The sequence below is a fragment of the Phacochoerus africanus genome, chromosome 4, assembly GCF_016906955.1.
Source record: "Phacochoerus africanus isolate WHEZ1 chromosome 4, ROS_Pafr_v1, whole genome shotgun sequence".
Classification (NCBI taxonomy): domain Eukaryota; kingdom Metazoa; phylum Chordata; class Mammalia; order Artiodactyla; family Suidae; genus Phacochoerus; species Phacochoerus africanus.
In genome coordinates, this window is record NC_062547.1 from 38,594,193 (window position 1) to 38,608,185 (window position 13,993).

Consider the following 13,993-nt stretch of genomic DNA (forward strand, 5'->3'; position numbering starts at 1 on the left):
CACTGAGGCATCTCTGAGGCTGAGAAAAGCTTCCTCACCTGAAACTTTTTATACAATGACATGGGGAACACATTGAATGCAGTCTGCTTTAGGTCTTTGGGGGTTTAAGAAAAATCCTTTCGCAGGGAGGTTGGTGAGTTCATGGTATCCAGCAGCATAGTCTCTTGGTCACATCCCTGTGGCCTGACTGGGCAGCTGCTGTGGCACCAACACCTCAGGAAGGGGATTGGATTTTAGGGTCCAAGAGAGCAGGAGCAATTTTCTCCCCTCTGTATCTCCCGTGATTGCACAGTGTAGGTCCTTAATAGACATTTACTAAGTGAATAAGTGAGCAAGTAAATGAACTCCAGAAAAGCCACTTGCCAGTAGCATTCTCTGTAGACAAACAGGAACGGTAAACTACAAATAATAGCTTAAATAGCCATCACAGTTATAGAAGTTAAAAGTATGTGTATACGTGACTTCACATTTCCCCAAAACACCACACAAGCCAAAGATAAAGGGAAAGGGGTGCAAAATGAAACGTTCATAACTAAGTTATTACATAAATAAATTAAATATAGTTCATGTTATGTAATAGAATATTAGACTATAGGACTCATTATTTAAATAGGAACATGTTCATGCTATACTGTGAAATAAGAAAAAGTAGGTGGCAGCAGATCAAGCATGACCTTAAATTTGCAAATTAAAAGTATATGGGAGTTTTCTGCATATTTTTCATAGATAAGAATCTAAATACGTTAACAATGCTTTTCTTGGGATACCAAGATTTTTAATTACCCTTATTTTGATTGTTTTAGTACTGTCCTTTAATTAATGAAGATTTCTCCCCCTCCCTCATTCTGCACTTATAATCAGAAGAGTAATAGAGTCATTTAAAAGTAAAAAAAGAAATTTCTCTTGCTATAGCCAGAGAGTCTATATTCTTGTTCTAATCCTGCCTGGGGAATCTTTAGGAAGTTAATTACATTGCTTAGACCCAGTTCTCTTACTTGGAGAATAGACATACTAATAATGATATGTGGCCTTTCAATTTTATAAGGCAGATGTGCAGACAGAATGACGGAATGCATGGGAAAGCATTTTGCCAACTGCAAAATACTAGATACATATAGCTGTAGAGATGGGAGTGGGCATGGAGGAGGAAAATGAAGGGGAAGATGACTTTGCAAGATTGAGATCAGAGCAAATAAGTATGGCCAGTGGTAATATTTAGATACATCATTAGAACAATTTTCTGATAGGAACTGTAAACTTTTGCACTGTGGAATTAGGAAAATTATAGAGTGTTAGATTAAGACATTTTCATTCTTGCCATCAAGTTATGCAAAGATGGCATGTGGCCTCCTTAAAAATTAGACTGGGTCTCTGGGCATTGTTTCTTTATGCAGAGGATTATAGGAAGAGAAAATGGATTCCTTCACCTCCCATTCTGAGATTATGTGAATGGTGGATAAAGGTTGAACCAATAAATACTATTTAATTAATTCTTTAAATAAAAACCTGATTTAAAAAATAAAAGTAAAAGCATAGCTAATCAGAGCAACTTCTTTGCAAATCCATAATACCCTCTGTGTCCTCTTGATCAAATCAGTTTCCCTTATTGACCTGCAGTGTGCTCATTTGTTAAATAAGAGATGTCAACTAAATCATCCCATAGGCCCCTTTGAGTAATGAATTCTCCAAGTGTCAGTCACCAGTACTATGTAATTACAGTCTTTCCTTTCCACACATCTGCAAAAGAGGGGATCACAGTAAATTATCATCTTTCCAGTGACATAGTCATTCCATTGTTTTCCCTGATAAATCTTGGTCACTAGTTGCTGGTTTGGCTGACACATTATACTAAAATGTCATGACGTAATTTCACCTTAGGAAAGTTAGCTTTCTGTGCTTCATTTGAAATGTGGGAATAAAAAGAGTACCTACTTTGGAGGTCCTTGTGCCATTACATAAGATACTCCATATAAGTGGTTAGGACAGTTCCAGCACAAGATACATGTACAATCAAAATGAGATAGTATCATTGACCTGACAAGTTTTGAGATTTTTCCTAAATTTTTCTTAAGCTTAGCACAGATTGTGAGAAGACTGTCACTGAAAGAGAGTTTGACTCAGAGGCTTATTTCTTTTTTTTTGTCTTTTTGCCATTTCTTGGGCCACTCCTGAAGCATATGGAGGTGCCCAGGCTAGGAGTCGAATTGGAGCTGTAGCCACTGGCCTACTCAGAGCCACAGCAATGCAGGATCCAAGCTTCATCTGTGATCTACACCACAGCTCGCGGCAATGCCAGATCCTTAACCCACTGAGCAAGACCAGGGATCGAACCCGCAACCTCATGGCTCCCAGTCGGATTTGTTAACTACTGAGCCACGACGGGAACTCCTCAGAGACCTATTTCTTGATGAGACCTATTTCTCTTTGTGGAATCACATCCTACACAATCTAAAGAATGCCATGTGTTTCCATTAAACCTCAAGTAACTAAAAAGGCTGAAGCCTAGATTCTTCAGCCTTTTTATATTCTTGAGCCTAGATTTAATTTCATTGGGGCACACACAAGCCAAATTCACATCATAGCTACAAACAAAAAATAAAACAAACTCAAATTAATGTACTCATTTTTTGCAAAAGGATAGAGTATTTTATTAACACTTTTTTTGCAGCAACAAAATGATAGTCCTCATCTTTTCATTCAATACAACAAAAGCTATGATCACATTACATCACTTCGAGATGCAAAGCGAAAGATATTTTTATTATCTTAAGGTCAAAAATGGTTTGCATTTTTAAAACAAACTTTATGTTTCATATTTGTAGTAGCAAGGGCCTCCAGTCACTAGCACAATACAATGAACGGATCAAATATCCAGAATAGACAAACACACCAATAATATTTTAAGTTGAATGGGGAAATGCATTATCGTCATTTTAGAACATTATAAAGAGGTCTGATGTTAACTTTTTTAAAAGAAAAAAATTCATTCCAACCACCCAAACAGCTACCACAAGCAAAATGAAGATAATATACAGACAGGAAATTTTATGCATTGCACTTATTGCTCGGTACACAAATGTTGCAATTCCTGTTGAGATTTATTAAGAAATGACAAGCAAAATGCCTCTGCCCCATCTAAAATTCTAGGACTCTATGAAAGTAGAAATTGCAGTTCCCTAACCCAACATTAGGTGTATGCTGTTTTTGGTTTTTTGTGAAGATTGTTTATTATGTACCAGTGTATGGATATGTATAAGATATACAGATATATATATATATATATAGATAGATAGATATAGATATAATTTTAATATAATTTATTGTCCTATATATTTAAGACAATTATTTTAACGGGACTTTAAGTAAGTCATAAAATCATCTACTTACAATATCTCTATTAAATTTATCTTTTCATATTACATATAGCTCTGTGGCACAAGTTTCATATATATTTAATTATTAAGGAAGAAAGGTATCTATATCATTTCTATTTCTTTTGTTGTTAATATTGCATTTTAAGGGCTCTATCTTCATCGTAGGTTTCTTATTAGATTCTTTGTGGTGTATGCATCTTTTTTTTTCCTAATGCATGTTACAACCAGTACAAAGTTGTAATAAAAATACACTGAAGTCTATTTATTTTTTGCAAAAAAGTTATGTTATATGCTACATGAAAAGTCAGATTTTATTGAAATGTGAAGTGTTTTATACTGTCAGGTAAATGAATGGAAGAACATGAAGCATACCCCTCACTTTACAAGTTCTTTGTCACAGATAAGTGTTTGTGCCCAAGCATTTCATAGAAAACACTGCAAGATATTTCTCTTGAGAACCAACAAAATATTCTACATTATGTAATAACAATAATTATTTAGTACTCCTTGCTAGTTGCTAGCCCACAGCATTCTTCTCTGCATGAGAGATATCCCAACTCCATGATTTATAGTCAATAAGTGTTGCCAACACCTGATGCAGCCAAAATGACTTTACTTTTTTTAAACAGGATTTCTGCAGGTATCTTGCAATACAGTGTAACAAATATATAAGTGCATTTTGCATGATCAAGGAGCTTTGGCTTCCTAACCTTTGTGCAATGGGATGTGCCAACTGTTTTAGTTGTGCTTTTTTTAAATGGTAATGAGTTTTAGCTCATACAAATCCAATGAGTAACTACTTACTTCTACAATTTTGACCAGTCAACCTTTAAATCACAAATGCAAGAATGGATAACCTGAATGGAAATGATGGAATTTCACAAGTTCTACAGATTGCACTTGAAGGTAAATTCATGAGTTTGTTTTGATTTCATTTTTACAGCAAGACTTGCCTGGTTGATATGTTTACATGTTTACAGCACATTTTTTTTAATTTTTGTGCAATCACAATTTAATCACAAACACTAAAAATAAATCCAGCAGTTAGCTTCGTTATGAATAATCATTTCGGTCCTTGTAAGTATATGAGTCTTGTGCTTCTTCTTGTACAAATTCCTCTTTCTTTTCCCAACCATTGGGCCAACCTCCATTGGCCTGTGTTGTGGCACCGTAAGATTTGGTGGTACCATAATTTATATAATTTTGAGTAATGTCCCCTGTTTCCTCATCAAGCTCATCTTCGTGGATAAATCCACATTTTTCTTCACTTGTTTCCTCAGGGTCTGCCCAGGGTTGTTTCTCTCCTGAGGCGAATATTGCATAAAATATAACTCCACCATAGTGGACTAGGGCAGCAATCAGGAAGACATACTGCCATTCTTCACGTGACTGCAGTGACAAAAAAGTGGCACTGTGAGAACAAACCCTCCACATCTGAAAAGCCTAACATATTATTTGAATGTTCCATCAAGCTTTTAATAAAATGCTATCTTCAGGGGAAACCCTAATTACATAAAGCAAATACTGTGATAGAAATGTTCTAGAAGACTGCGACTTTCATTATTTAAACACTTTTAGTCTAAAATTCTGAAATAAACTTCAAATATATCTATGGTCTGCTAATTTTTTAAAACATGCATAATCTCTCTTTTAATTGCCATTGAGTGTCTTATGTTTTCTGTCCCACTTCTTTTGTTTACTTTCCTTGGGTAAACCATAGTTTAGAAGCTCTACATATAAAGGCAAATAGCTGATAACAATATTCTGCCATCAATTACTGAGGTTTACAAATAAAGCTCAGAAGACTATCGCTTGCCTCAATGAGCTAGGTGTGCTGTTTTGGCGCACCAAAGATACCAGAACTATTAAAAGGTTTTGAAAAGCATAATACTTCTTGGTTGGGAAAGAGGGAACTCTCAGAGTTCTTAGAAAGAGATTCTCTCCTAAGCCTCCTTTATTTCTCATACTCAGAGGTGTGGTGTCTGTTCCACAAAGAGAATGCCAATGAAAACATATTAATGTCTTTCCCAACCACGAGAAGGGGTTTTCTACAAATAAGCATTTCTTTTGCTCCATCTTACCTTATTCTTTGTCATTGCACCAACAATAATAGGGCAAACCATTCCTGACAATGTGCCAACACCATTGGAAATGCCCATTAAGATACTGGCATATCTTGGAGCAATATCCAAGTGATTAACATTGAAACCTGAAAATACACACACAATTTGACTCAGAGAACCCCAAACCTCTAAAAAGGAGGTGAAGATAGAACATCCTCTATCACAGTGACTGCCCTCCTTAGGTATTAGTTCACAGCACATGCTTAATAACCACTTTTGATTATTTAGCTCAAGACATAATAAGAATGGAAGCAGGCATGATTTCGTATCCAATACTTAAGATGCGATATTCACTCCACAGTGAGGAGGAGATGTTTGCTTAAAAAAAAAAGAGGAAAGAGGAAAGGTAAGCAGGGAGAAAGTGGGCCATGAGTAGTAACAAGTCCAAATAAAGGTTTCTAAATGTTTTATCATTTTTGTTTTATAGTAGAAACATGTTAAGTAAACTTTCTCAATAGTCAACATGTTAAAGAGGAAAGCAGAAGATTTGATTTTTATCACTGGCAAAAATCAGAATAAGTACATTTTTTTTAAAAAAAAGTATCTTACCAGAAATAGCAAATCCGCTGAATCCTACAGCAAGTACCAAGAACGAGATGGCTACCCCTCTAGTATGAGAATAACCAACAACTAGAAGAAGTGTTGCTTCCATGCCAAAACCTTCAGAAACGAATACATGAAAACACTTCAGAAATGTATGTAGATCTTTCCCATGAGTCAAAACTGTTAAAAAACACTCACACTTATTTGATCTAGCAAACTACTTTGGGGAATCTAGCTCAAACATGTTTACAGTAATAATTTATGCACAAAGATTACTGAAGACTTCCTTGTGTTTTAATAAAAACATCAAAAACAACCCTAGGTTTCAATGGTGGGAAGAGTAAAATTAGTTATGAAATCATTAAAAACTGGGAGTTATGAAAATTTGAAGATGGGAGAATGATTATGAATGAACAGAAAGGGTACAATTTTAACAGCATATTTGATACTCATAGAAAAAGTAACTCAATTATGTCATAAAAGAACTCTGAACTAAAAACATGTTCTTATATCACTTATATACTTACCCCCACAATTCATGATCTTTCTTACTGTCGTAGTTGAAAGAATTTGCTTGCTTCTTAGAAAATCTGCAATCTGACCTCCAATAGGCACAATGATCGTCATTACCAAGTGTGGCACGGCAGACAGCATGCCAACCTGATGAAAAACAAAACAGGGAGAAATATTCGTGACCATAAGTAATGTGGGTAATTTAATGGCCTAATAAGCTCTTTTAGACAAAGGAAGGAAACAATACTGTCTCCAAATGACCACTTACTCATTCCCAGAATAACCAATAACCTCCACAGAATAAATGAGGAAAGTTAAGTAAATTTACTTTGATTCCTTTTTTTCTTCTAGGAGATAATACTTTTTTCTGTAATGAGTCAGTAAATTTTGAGTTTCATGAACAAACAATCCTGACAGTTATAGAGTGATTCACATTTATATGTCCATTTTATAGTCTTATATATGTTTGAAAAAATTCATCATTAGTTGAGAGAGGGGGAAAAAAAGGAGACAGAATCAAAGAGAAGAGAAATAACATCAGACAAATTTTGAAGAGACTAATTTAAAATTCATCTTTAATGCATAATAAGGCTAAAATCTTAACTGCATTTTAACTATGTATCTTTTATGAGTTTTATATTTAGTTTCTATAGATTAAAAGCCCAGAAAATGCAGATTAATTCTCAATTTTAGGAATTTTCCATGTCATATATCAATATTTGGTCACATTATCATACTGTTGTATATAGTTTCTACACTTTTTTCATACTAAGTGGTCCAATCCAAAACCTGCCAGAGTCAATTCAACACACCTTTTTCTGATCAATAATTATGGTGGCAGAAATTATGAATAAAATGCATTTTAATTGTGTATTAACACATATATGGACTTTGTTAATACTGCATAGATAAACATGTAGACAAGATTTTTACTAACTATACTTTGAAGTACAATTCCTAGCAAATGGTATGTACTAGATAAATGTTTATTACCTGTGTAAATATGTCTTTGCAGACTAGAGTATTGAAAGTTTGAGAAGAGACTCTTTTATTTTACAGTGCTGTATACTGTGCTGTCACGACCATGGACTTGAGATCTTTATTGATTATTGAGATAGTAAATGACTCTAAAATAGCTTAAATACCCAAGAAATTTAATTCTATTTTTCCCTCCTAATGAAAACTTTTCATATTATTTTCATTGCATTAACAAAGAAAGTGTGACTTAGAAGAGTTATGTCATCAAAAGGGGTTGATGATATATGTATATATAATATATATAAACTATATCTTAGTTATATACATAAAACTATACCTTAGTTTTATATATATAAAACTATGTCATATATATCATATATATATATAAACTAAGACATTGCATTTGTGGTTTTGTCTGTGGGATAATCAGTTTAAGGTTGGTAAGAACCATCTTCCATGTAAATATTTTAGTTCACTTAAATTTTGCTGCACTTCTGAAAGATGGTATTATACCATTATTTACAGATAAAAAACTGAGGACAGCAGTTATTCAAAAATAGGCACAAGTTTACATATCAAAGTATTCTATAGAGCTTGGACTGGGGACTATGTCAGCCTGGTCCCAAAGCCCATGGTTTATCTTCTTCATCACCTCCTTTTCACATTTTTCACATTAAGTCAGTAATTTTTTTTAAACCAGTATAATCAAGATTTTCAGGCCAATCTGTGTGTGTAGAATTGATCCAAAATTTTAGGTAAAAATATAGTAAGTGAATCAAATCAGCATATCTGGTTATTATATTTAGTTTTTGCAAAATACCATTGCTTTGACTCAAGCATTTTTCAATTAATTGGAGCTACAGGGCCTGAATGACCACACAGTTTCATTAACATCAGTTGGCTCCTTCACTCTCTCCCCATGGAACCTGACTTTATTAATAGCCTCTCAGTGTCACATTTGTCCTAGATTATGAAAATGGACTCACACCTCCAGCAGCCTTTGTTGAGAAGTATAACACCTCTCAGGGCTCCCAAAGGCTACCCTGAAATGTTTGATCAGCTCCAGAGAGAAGAGCCCTGTCTAAAGCAGCCATTCTTCTCAGGAATGGAGGAAACAGTTTCCTTAGAAACAAGGATTACAAAAGAGCTCTTAGAATAGCTACTCCTAAACTCAGGTTTTCTTCAGTTCCAGGCCCCAGATAGTCTTTCAAGTAGAGACATAATATGAATAGCGCGCCCAGCTGGATTTATGTAATACATGAAGAGAAATGGCAAGTCCATGGCCAGTGCAGACAAATGTATTCAGGACTCAGAAAAGGGCTTGGCACAGAGAAGGCACTCAACAAATGCTTGCCAAAAGCTTAAATGAATTACGGTTTACTTGAATTTGAATAGCATAGTAAAGGAAACTGAAACATAAATGAAAGGATATGGGCTTAAACGTGATTCTGTCATCTATTACCAGGTTGGCCTTAGGCAATTTAAATACCTTCCCTAGTTTCTGTTTCTCCATCATTTCAACAGAAATGATGATAGTCATCCAGCTGGTCAACCAAACAAGGTTGTTCATGAATATGAAAGGACCTTATAAACTTCAAACCCTTATATAAATATAAAGCAGTATTTTTATGTTAATTTTATCCTTATAGAAAACCTCAAAATGATTATATTTTCATAGCTACAAATAAGTGTAGCATTGTACATGCTGTGCTATAAGTGGTGATGTATTGTTTTTGTCGACACACCAAGCTGTGAACTCTTGAGAAGAACCATGTTTTTATTTCTGAATCTAACACATAAAGCATTCCATACCATGAACAACAAATGCTTGCTAAATGAATAAATTGGATCGACAACCTAAAAGGATGTTTTCAGATATTCTTGCTCTCTTCAAATCTTTTAGCCAGATAGATTTCTGAGAGCACTGAAGAAGAGTTAGATTGATAATTATATAGATACAATTCCATTTTAATCAAATACCATTTTATTCACTGTTGTATTTTCTCTGACCTGAAACTTAAAGGGAGTTATGTTTCTTTTAAGGGAAAAGGCTACTTTGCTGCCCACCCCAACCAAGATGTAAGCTCCATGAGGGGAGAGATTAGGACTTTCTTTTTCTTTTCTTTTTTTTTTTTTCCTGTAGAGCAATTTCTAGCAGGCATTTGAAGACAGTAAGCACTCAAACACCTTACTTAATCTTTGTTTCCGAGAAGTTATTTGTTGAATGAATAAATAACTCACAAAATTTAGAAGAAAAAACCCTGTCTTGGCAAAGCAGGTTAATAGTCACTTAAATACAAAAATAACTCTTCAATTAAAGAAGTATAATTTTTACATACCTTGCTGATTTCAAATCCAAAGACTTCCTCAAAATATGCTGGTTGACTAATAAGCAATAAGTAAAAAGTCCAGCTTCTGCAGAAGTTTGCAACAATGATTGCATAGACTGGCATAGATGTAAAAAACTTCCTCCATGGTGTCTTGAATTTCTGAAATCCCAAAAAAGAGAGCCATTTTGTCCATTTAAAATATGTTCTAACTTAAATGGGAATAATAGATACTTTGTATTTTCAAGATGTGTGTATGTTGGAGCATGAGTAGGAGGCAGGGCATAGTGAATTGTGAACTGCAACAGTCCAATTTAACCTTAGCTGTATGATTCCATAATTGTTGGCAGAGGAAAAAAAAAAGATATTAGTCTCTCCTTCTGATAAACTGTATCAGTTTTAGAAATATACAAGATTCTATATTTATAGAAAAGTAATTCTAAAAGCGTAGATCCCAGTTCAAGATTGTTTTGTTTTGGCAGTGGCAGATCAAAAATAAAATTTTTAGGGCCCACCCAGGGATGCCAAAAACAAAACAAAAAAATTAAAATTTTTAGACCTTAAAATATCTCTCATAATTCCAAGCACTTTCTGAATCCTTGATTTTGAGTAAGAAATACTGTTTGGTGAAGAAACAATAGCCTGATACAACGTTGTTTAATGCTAGCTTGTGATTCTTCACCTGGTCAAATTAGCAAAAGAAGTGGCAAGTATTTTTCATACAGATTTAGTAATTATTCCTGGAGGTAGACCTTCATAATTGTTACCATTGATTGTGAACCTAATGAAATATTTTACAGATGACTTTAAAGCAACGCAATAGGAAAACGGATTGGGGTGATCATGAGGAACAAGTCAAAAAACAAGAATCTGTTCTAATAATATATAGTGAGTATTGTGACTTTAAATAAAAGTTTCTAGTGACAGCATCACTGACAGATTCAAAAGTGCAAGTTTAATTTTTTCTGATATGTTCTGGAAAATTGCCACCAGATAAACATACCTATTTCAAAGATAATTAAAAAAAAAAAGCCCAATATTCTTCCTGCTGCATATTGAACCTGATCACAATAAAAAGTCCAAAATAACTAAAGTGCAAGGGCTATTCCTACTTGATCTTGTTTTTCAATTTACTTGAAGCTACAGAAAAATATAAAGGCATCAACAAGAAGAAAAATACTGTGTTTAGAAAAAGAATACATTATAGGAAGTGGGGAATTTGAGCTTATCTATTGTTTTATCAACCAACAAATTATTCTTTTTTTGGGTCATTTCCAGAAAGTGGTTTTCACTTACACTGAATTTTTTTATTGTTTTAAAAAAATTTGTGCTTGACTTTAACATACAATCTCTCAAGAACTGGTAAATAGTATATTAAACCAATGAAGACATGGACTGATCAGATTATTTTTACTGAAAATTAAAGCTAAGTACTTAACTCACCATAGATCACCCTATATTTAGATTTTGTTCAGAGCAACTGGAGTCGGTGGGCACCAGACCTTACTGCCAACATCCACCTCACCCCCATTTATCACTACTTGTTTCTTTGGTAGCTACCATTAGAAATTATCAGTCCATTTGCAGAAGGAAAATAGAAAGTTCTAATGCCAGTCTATTTAGCTAATGGAACAGCTATAATGTAAGATTTTTTTCTAAGTACTAGTTTAACTTCTGAATGATACCCAATATGGTATTTTTCTTATTCATTTAAGGCCAAGATACCCTCAACGACAATGGGTGATCGACTTTTTACGTAGGATGAAATGTCAAAGACAGGTCTCCCTAACAAATGAAGTAAAGAATCAGAGCTGGAATAAAATACAATTAAAGTTGGAAAAGAAGCCTCTAAAAGACAGAGGAGAAAAATAATGCAAAAGGGGCATTGGTCCTCAGCCAGCACATAGTAACTTCTAAATCTTAACATAAGAAAATTAAGGAGTTCCCGTCATGGCGCAGTGGTTGACGAATCCGACTAGGAACCATGAGGTTGCGGGTTCGGTCCCTGCCCTTGCTCAGTGGGTTAACGATCCGGCGTTGCAGTGAGCTGTGGTGTAGGTTGCAGACGCGGCTCGGATCCCGCGTTGCTGTGGCTCTGGCGTAGGCTGGTAGCTACAGCTCTGATTCAACCCCTAGCCTGGGAACCTCCATATGCCACAGGAGCCGCCCAAGAAATAGCAACAACAACAACAACAAAAGACAAAAAAAAAAAAAAAAAGAAAATTGAGTTACTGATTAGATGCTAAATTACTGAACCTGTCTAAATATATTACTTGTGCCTAACAGTTTTGTTTTATATTTCATAGTATCAGATGGCTATTCTTTAATTACTGCTTATGACATATTAAAATATTTGCATTATTGATATAGAATTGCATTTCTCTCTTCATAAGCAAGTCCTGCCGAAGAAACTAAATCATAATCAGAAAAAGACTTCGCATCATTGCCTTTATAATACTTGCTTTTCACATAATAATCCTAAAAATGGTAACATTTTTACCAATAAAAGAATTATATTGTATTATATAAGATTATTTTTCAGGTTAGCTACCTATGGTTGGCATCCTAATGCTTTAGAATTTACTAAATCACATAGAAATATACATGTATAAAACTTAGATTCAGAATATTCAATAAACAGGAGTTCCCTTGTCATACAGCAGGCTAAAGATCTGGGCATTGCCACTGCAGTAGACTGGGTCACTGCTGTGGCATGGGTTTGATCCCTGACCCGGGAACTTCCACATGCCTTTAGACACAGCTAAAAAGAAAAGGAATATTTAATAAACAAACAATAGCCCTTTTCATAACTATTTTAAGTGATTTGACACTTCCCATAATCTAAATTTTAAAATATTGGTTGAATTTGTTTCAATTATAAGCCATAATGAACTGCTTTTAAAACCTTGCTGAGGTTTACAATCATAGCTATAATCCAGGTAAAACTTAAAGATGCTTAAGAAAAGAAAAAAAAGAATTCATAGATGGAAGAAATAGCAGTCATTTATAAGTCAGGGAATATGCATGGTGTAAAGAAAATAATCATGATCGATACCAGATTAGTTTTGTTGAATAGGGAATCATAAAATAATCTGGTTGGTGAAGGGAGGTGAGATGAGGAACAAGAATAAGGAATATACACCATAATAAAGTTCTTACTTCCATTGCACCTAAAAGATTTGCACTCTCTCCAATGCTTTCTTCTATGTACCTACGTTCTTCATCTGTAATAGTAGGATGCTTTGCAGGACTCTCGTAAGACACCAAAAGCCAAAACATGTACCAGATCATTCCAAAGCTTCCTGAAAGCAAGAGTTCAAAAGGAGGAAGTCAAGGAAAGCCATCATAAATACTTCCAGTTAACAGTCACTTGCTGGAATAAAACTATAGTAATCTTGTGACATAATATAGAATGCGAATTTGAGCTAATATTACTTCAAATGAATCTAGCTATCTTTACTTGTCTTTTGTTACTAGACTTTAAGCATCCTGAATTCTGGTCCTGTAGTTTTATCTCTTTGTCACTATATTTTTTTGGGCACGGTTCCAGGCCAGGGATTGAATCTGACCCACAGCTGTGACTTACATCACAGTTGTGGTAACACCAGATCTGTAACCCACTGCATCAGCCAGCCAGGGATCGAAACCATGCCTCAGTAGCAACCTGAGCTGCTCAGAGACAATGCCGGATCCTTAACACACTGTGCCACGGTGGGAACTACTCTTTGTCACTAGTAAAAAATGTTGTTGCACATGAAACTCACAATAAATAATTATTGAATGGGATAGTTGTGGAACATGTCCATATATCCAACATTTACTAAGTAGTGTTACTGTTCCAGGCCCTCAGCTGAGTGAGAGAAATATGATGTACAAGACAAAATTCCTGTCTTCAAAGAAATTTGCTAGGGGTGAATCCTTTTATTTCTGTCTGTCTTAAATACATGAAAATGGTTGCAGTTCTAGGGAAAAGAAATGTTTGTGTTCCCTCTCTTGTTAGCACTTCTGGATCTAATAAACAGATTATTAAATAAAACCCAGAAGATTATTTTAGCCTGAATGGCTTTTGTACAGGAAAGATGGTCTTCTGTAATTAATGTGGTAACATTTAACACTTTATGTGACTGTACGCAAC

The 13,993-nt window shown here is 34.6% G+C and overlaps 1 protein-coding gene across 1 annotated transcript in view; it reads right to left on the reverse strand.

Annotated features, from left to right (window-relative positions):
• Window positions 1-2,631: 2,631 nt before the first annotated feature.
• SLC17A6 (solute carrier family 17 member 6) overlaps window positions 2,632-13,993 on the reverse strand; it is a 38,857-nt gene continuing 27,495 nt past the window's right edge. Inside the window, exons 7-12 of the mRNA XM_047774275.1 lie at window positions 13,018-13,160; window positions 9,871-10,020; window positions 6,568-6,700; window positions 6,047-6,157; window positions 5,456-5,583; window positions 2,632-4,763 (exon numbers count right to left, since the gene is read on the reverse strand). Coding sequence (XP_047630231.1) covers window positions 4,428-4,763; window positions 5,456-5,583; window positions 6,047-6,157; window positions 6,568-6,700; window positions 9,871-10,020; window positions 13,018-13,160 — 1,001 coding nt within the window. The 3' untranslated portion in view covers window positions 2,632-4,427. The remainder of the gene's footprint in view (window positions 4,764-5,455; window positions 5,584-6,046; window positions 6,158-6,567; window positions 6,701-9,870; window positions 10,021-13,017; window positions 13,161-13,993) is intronic.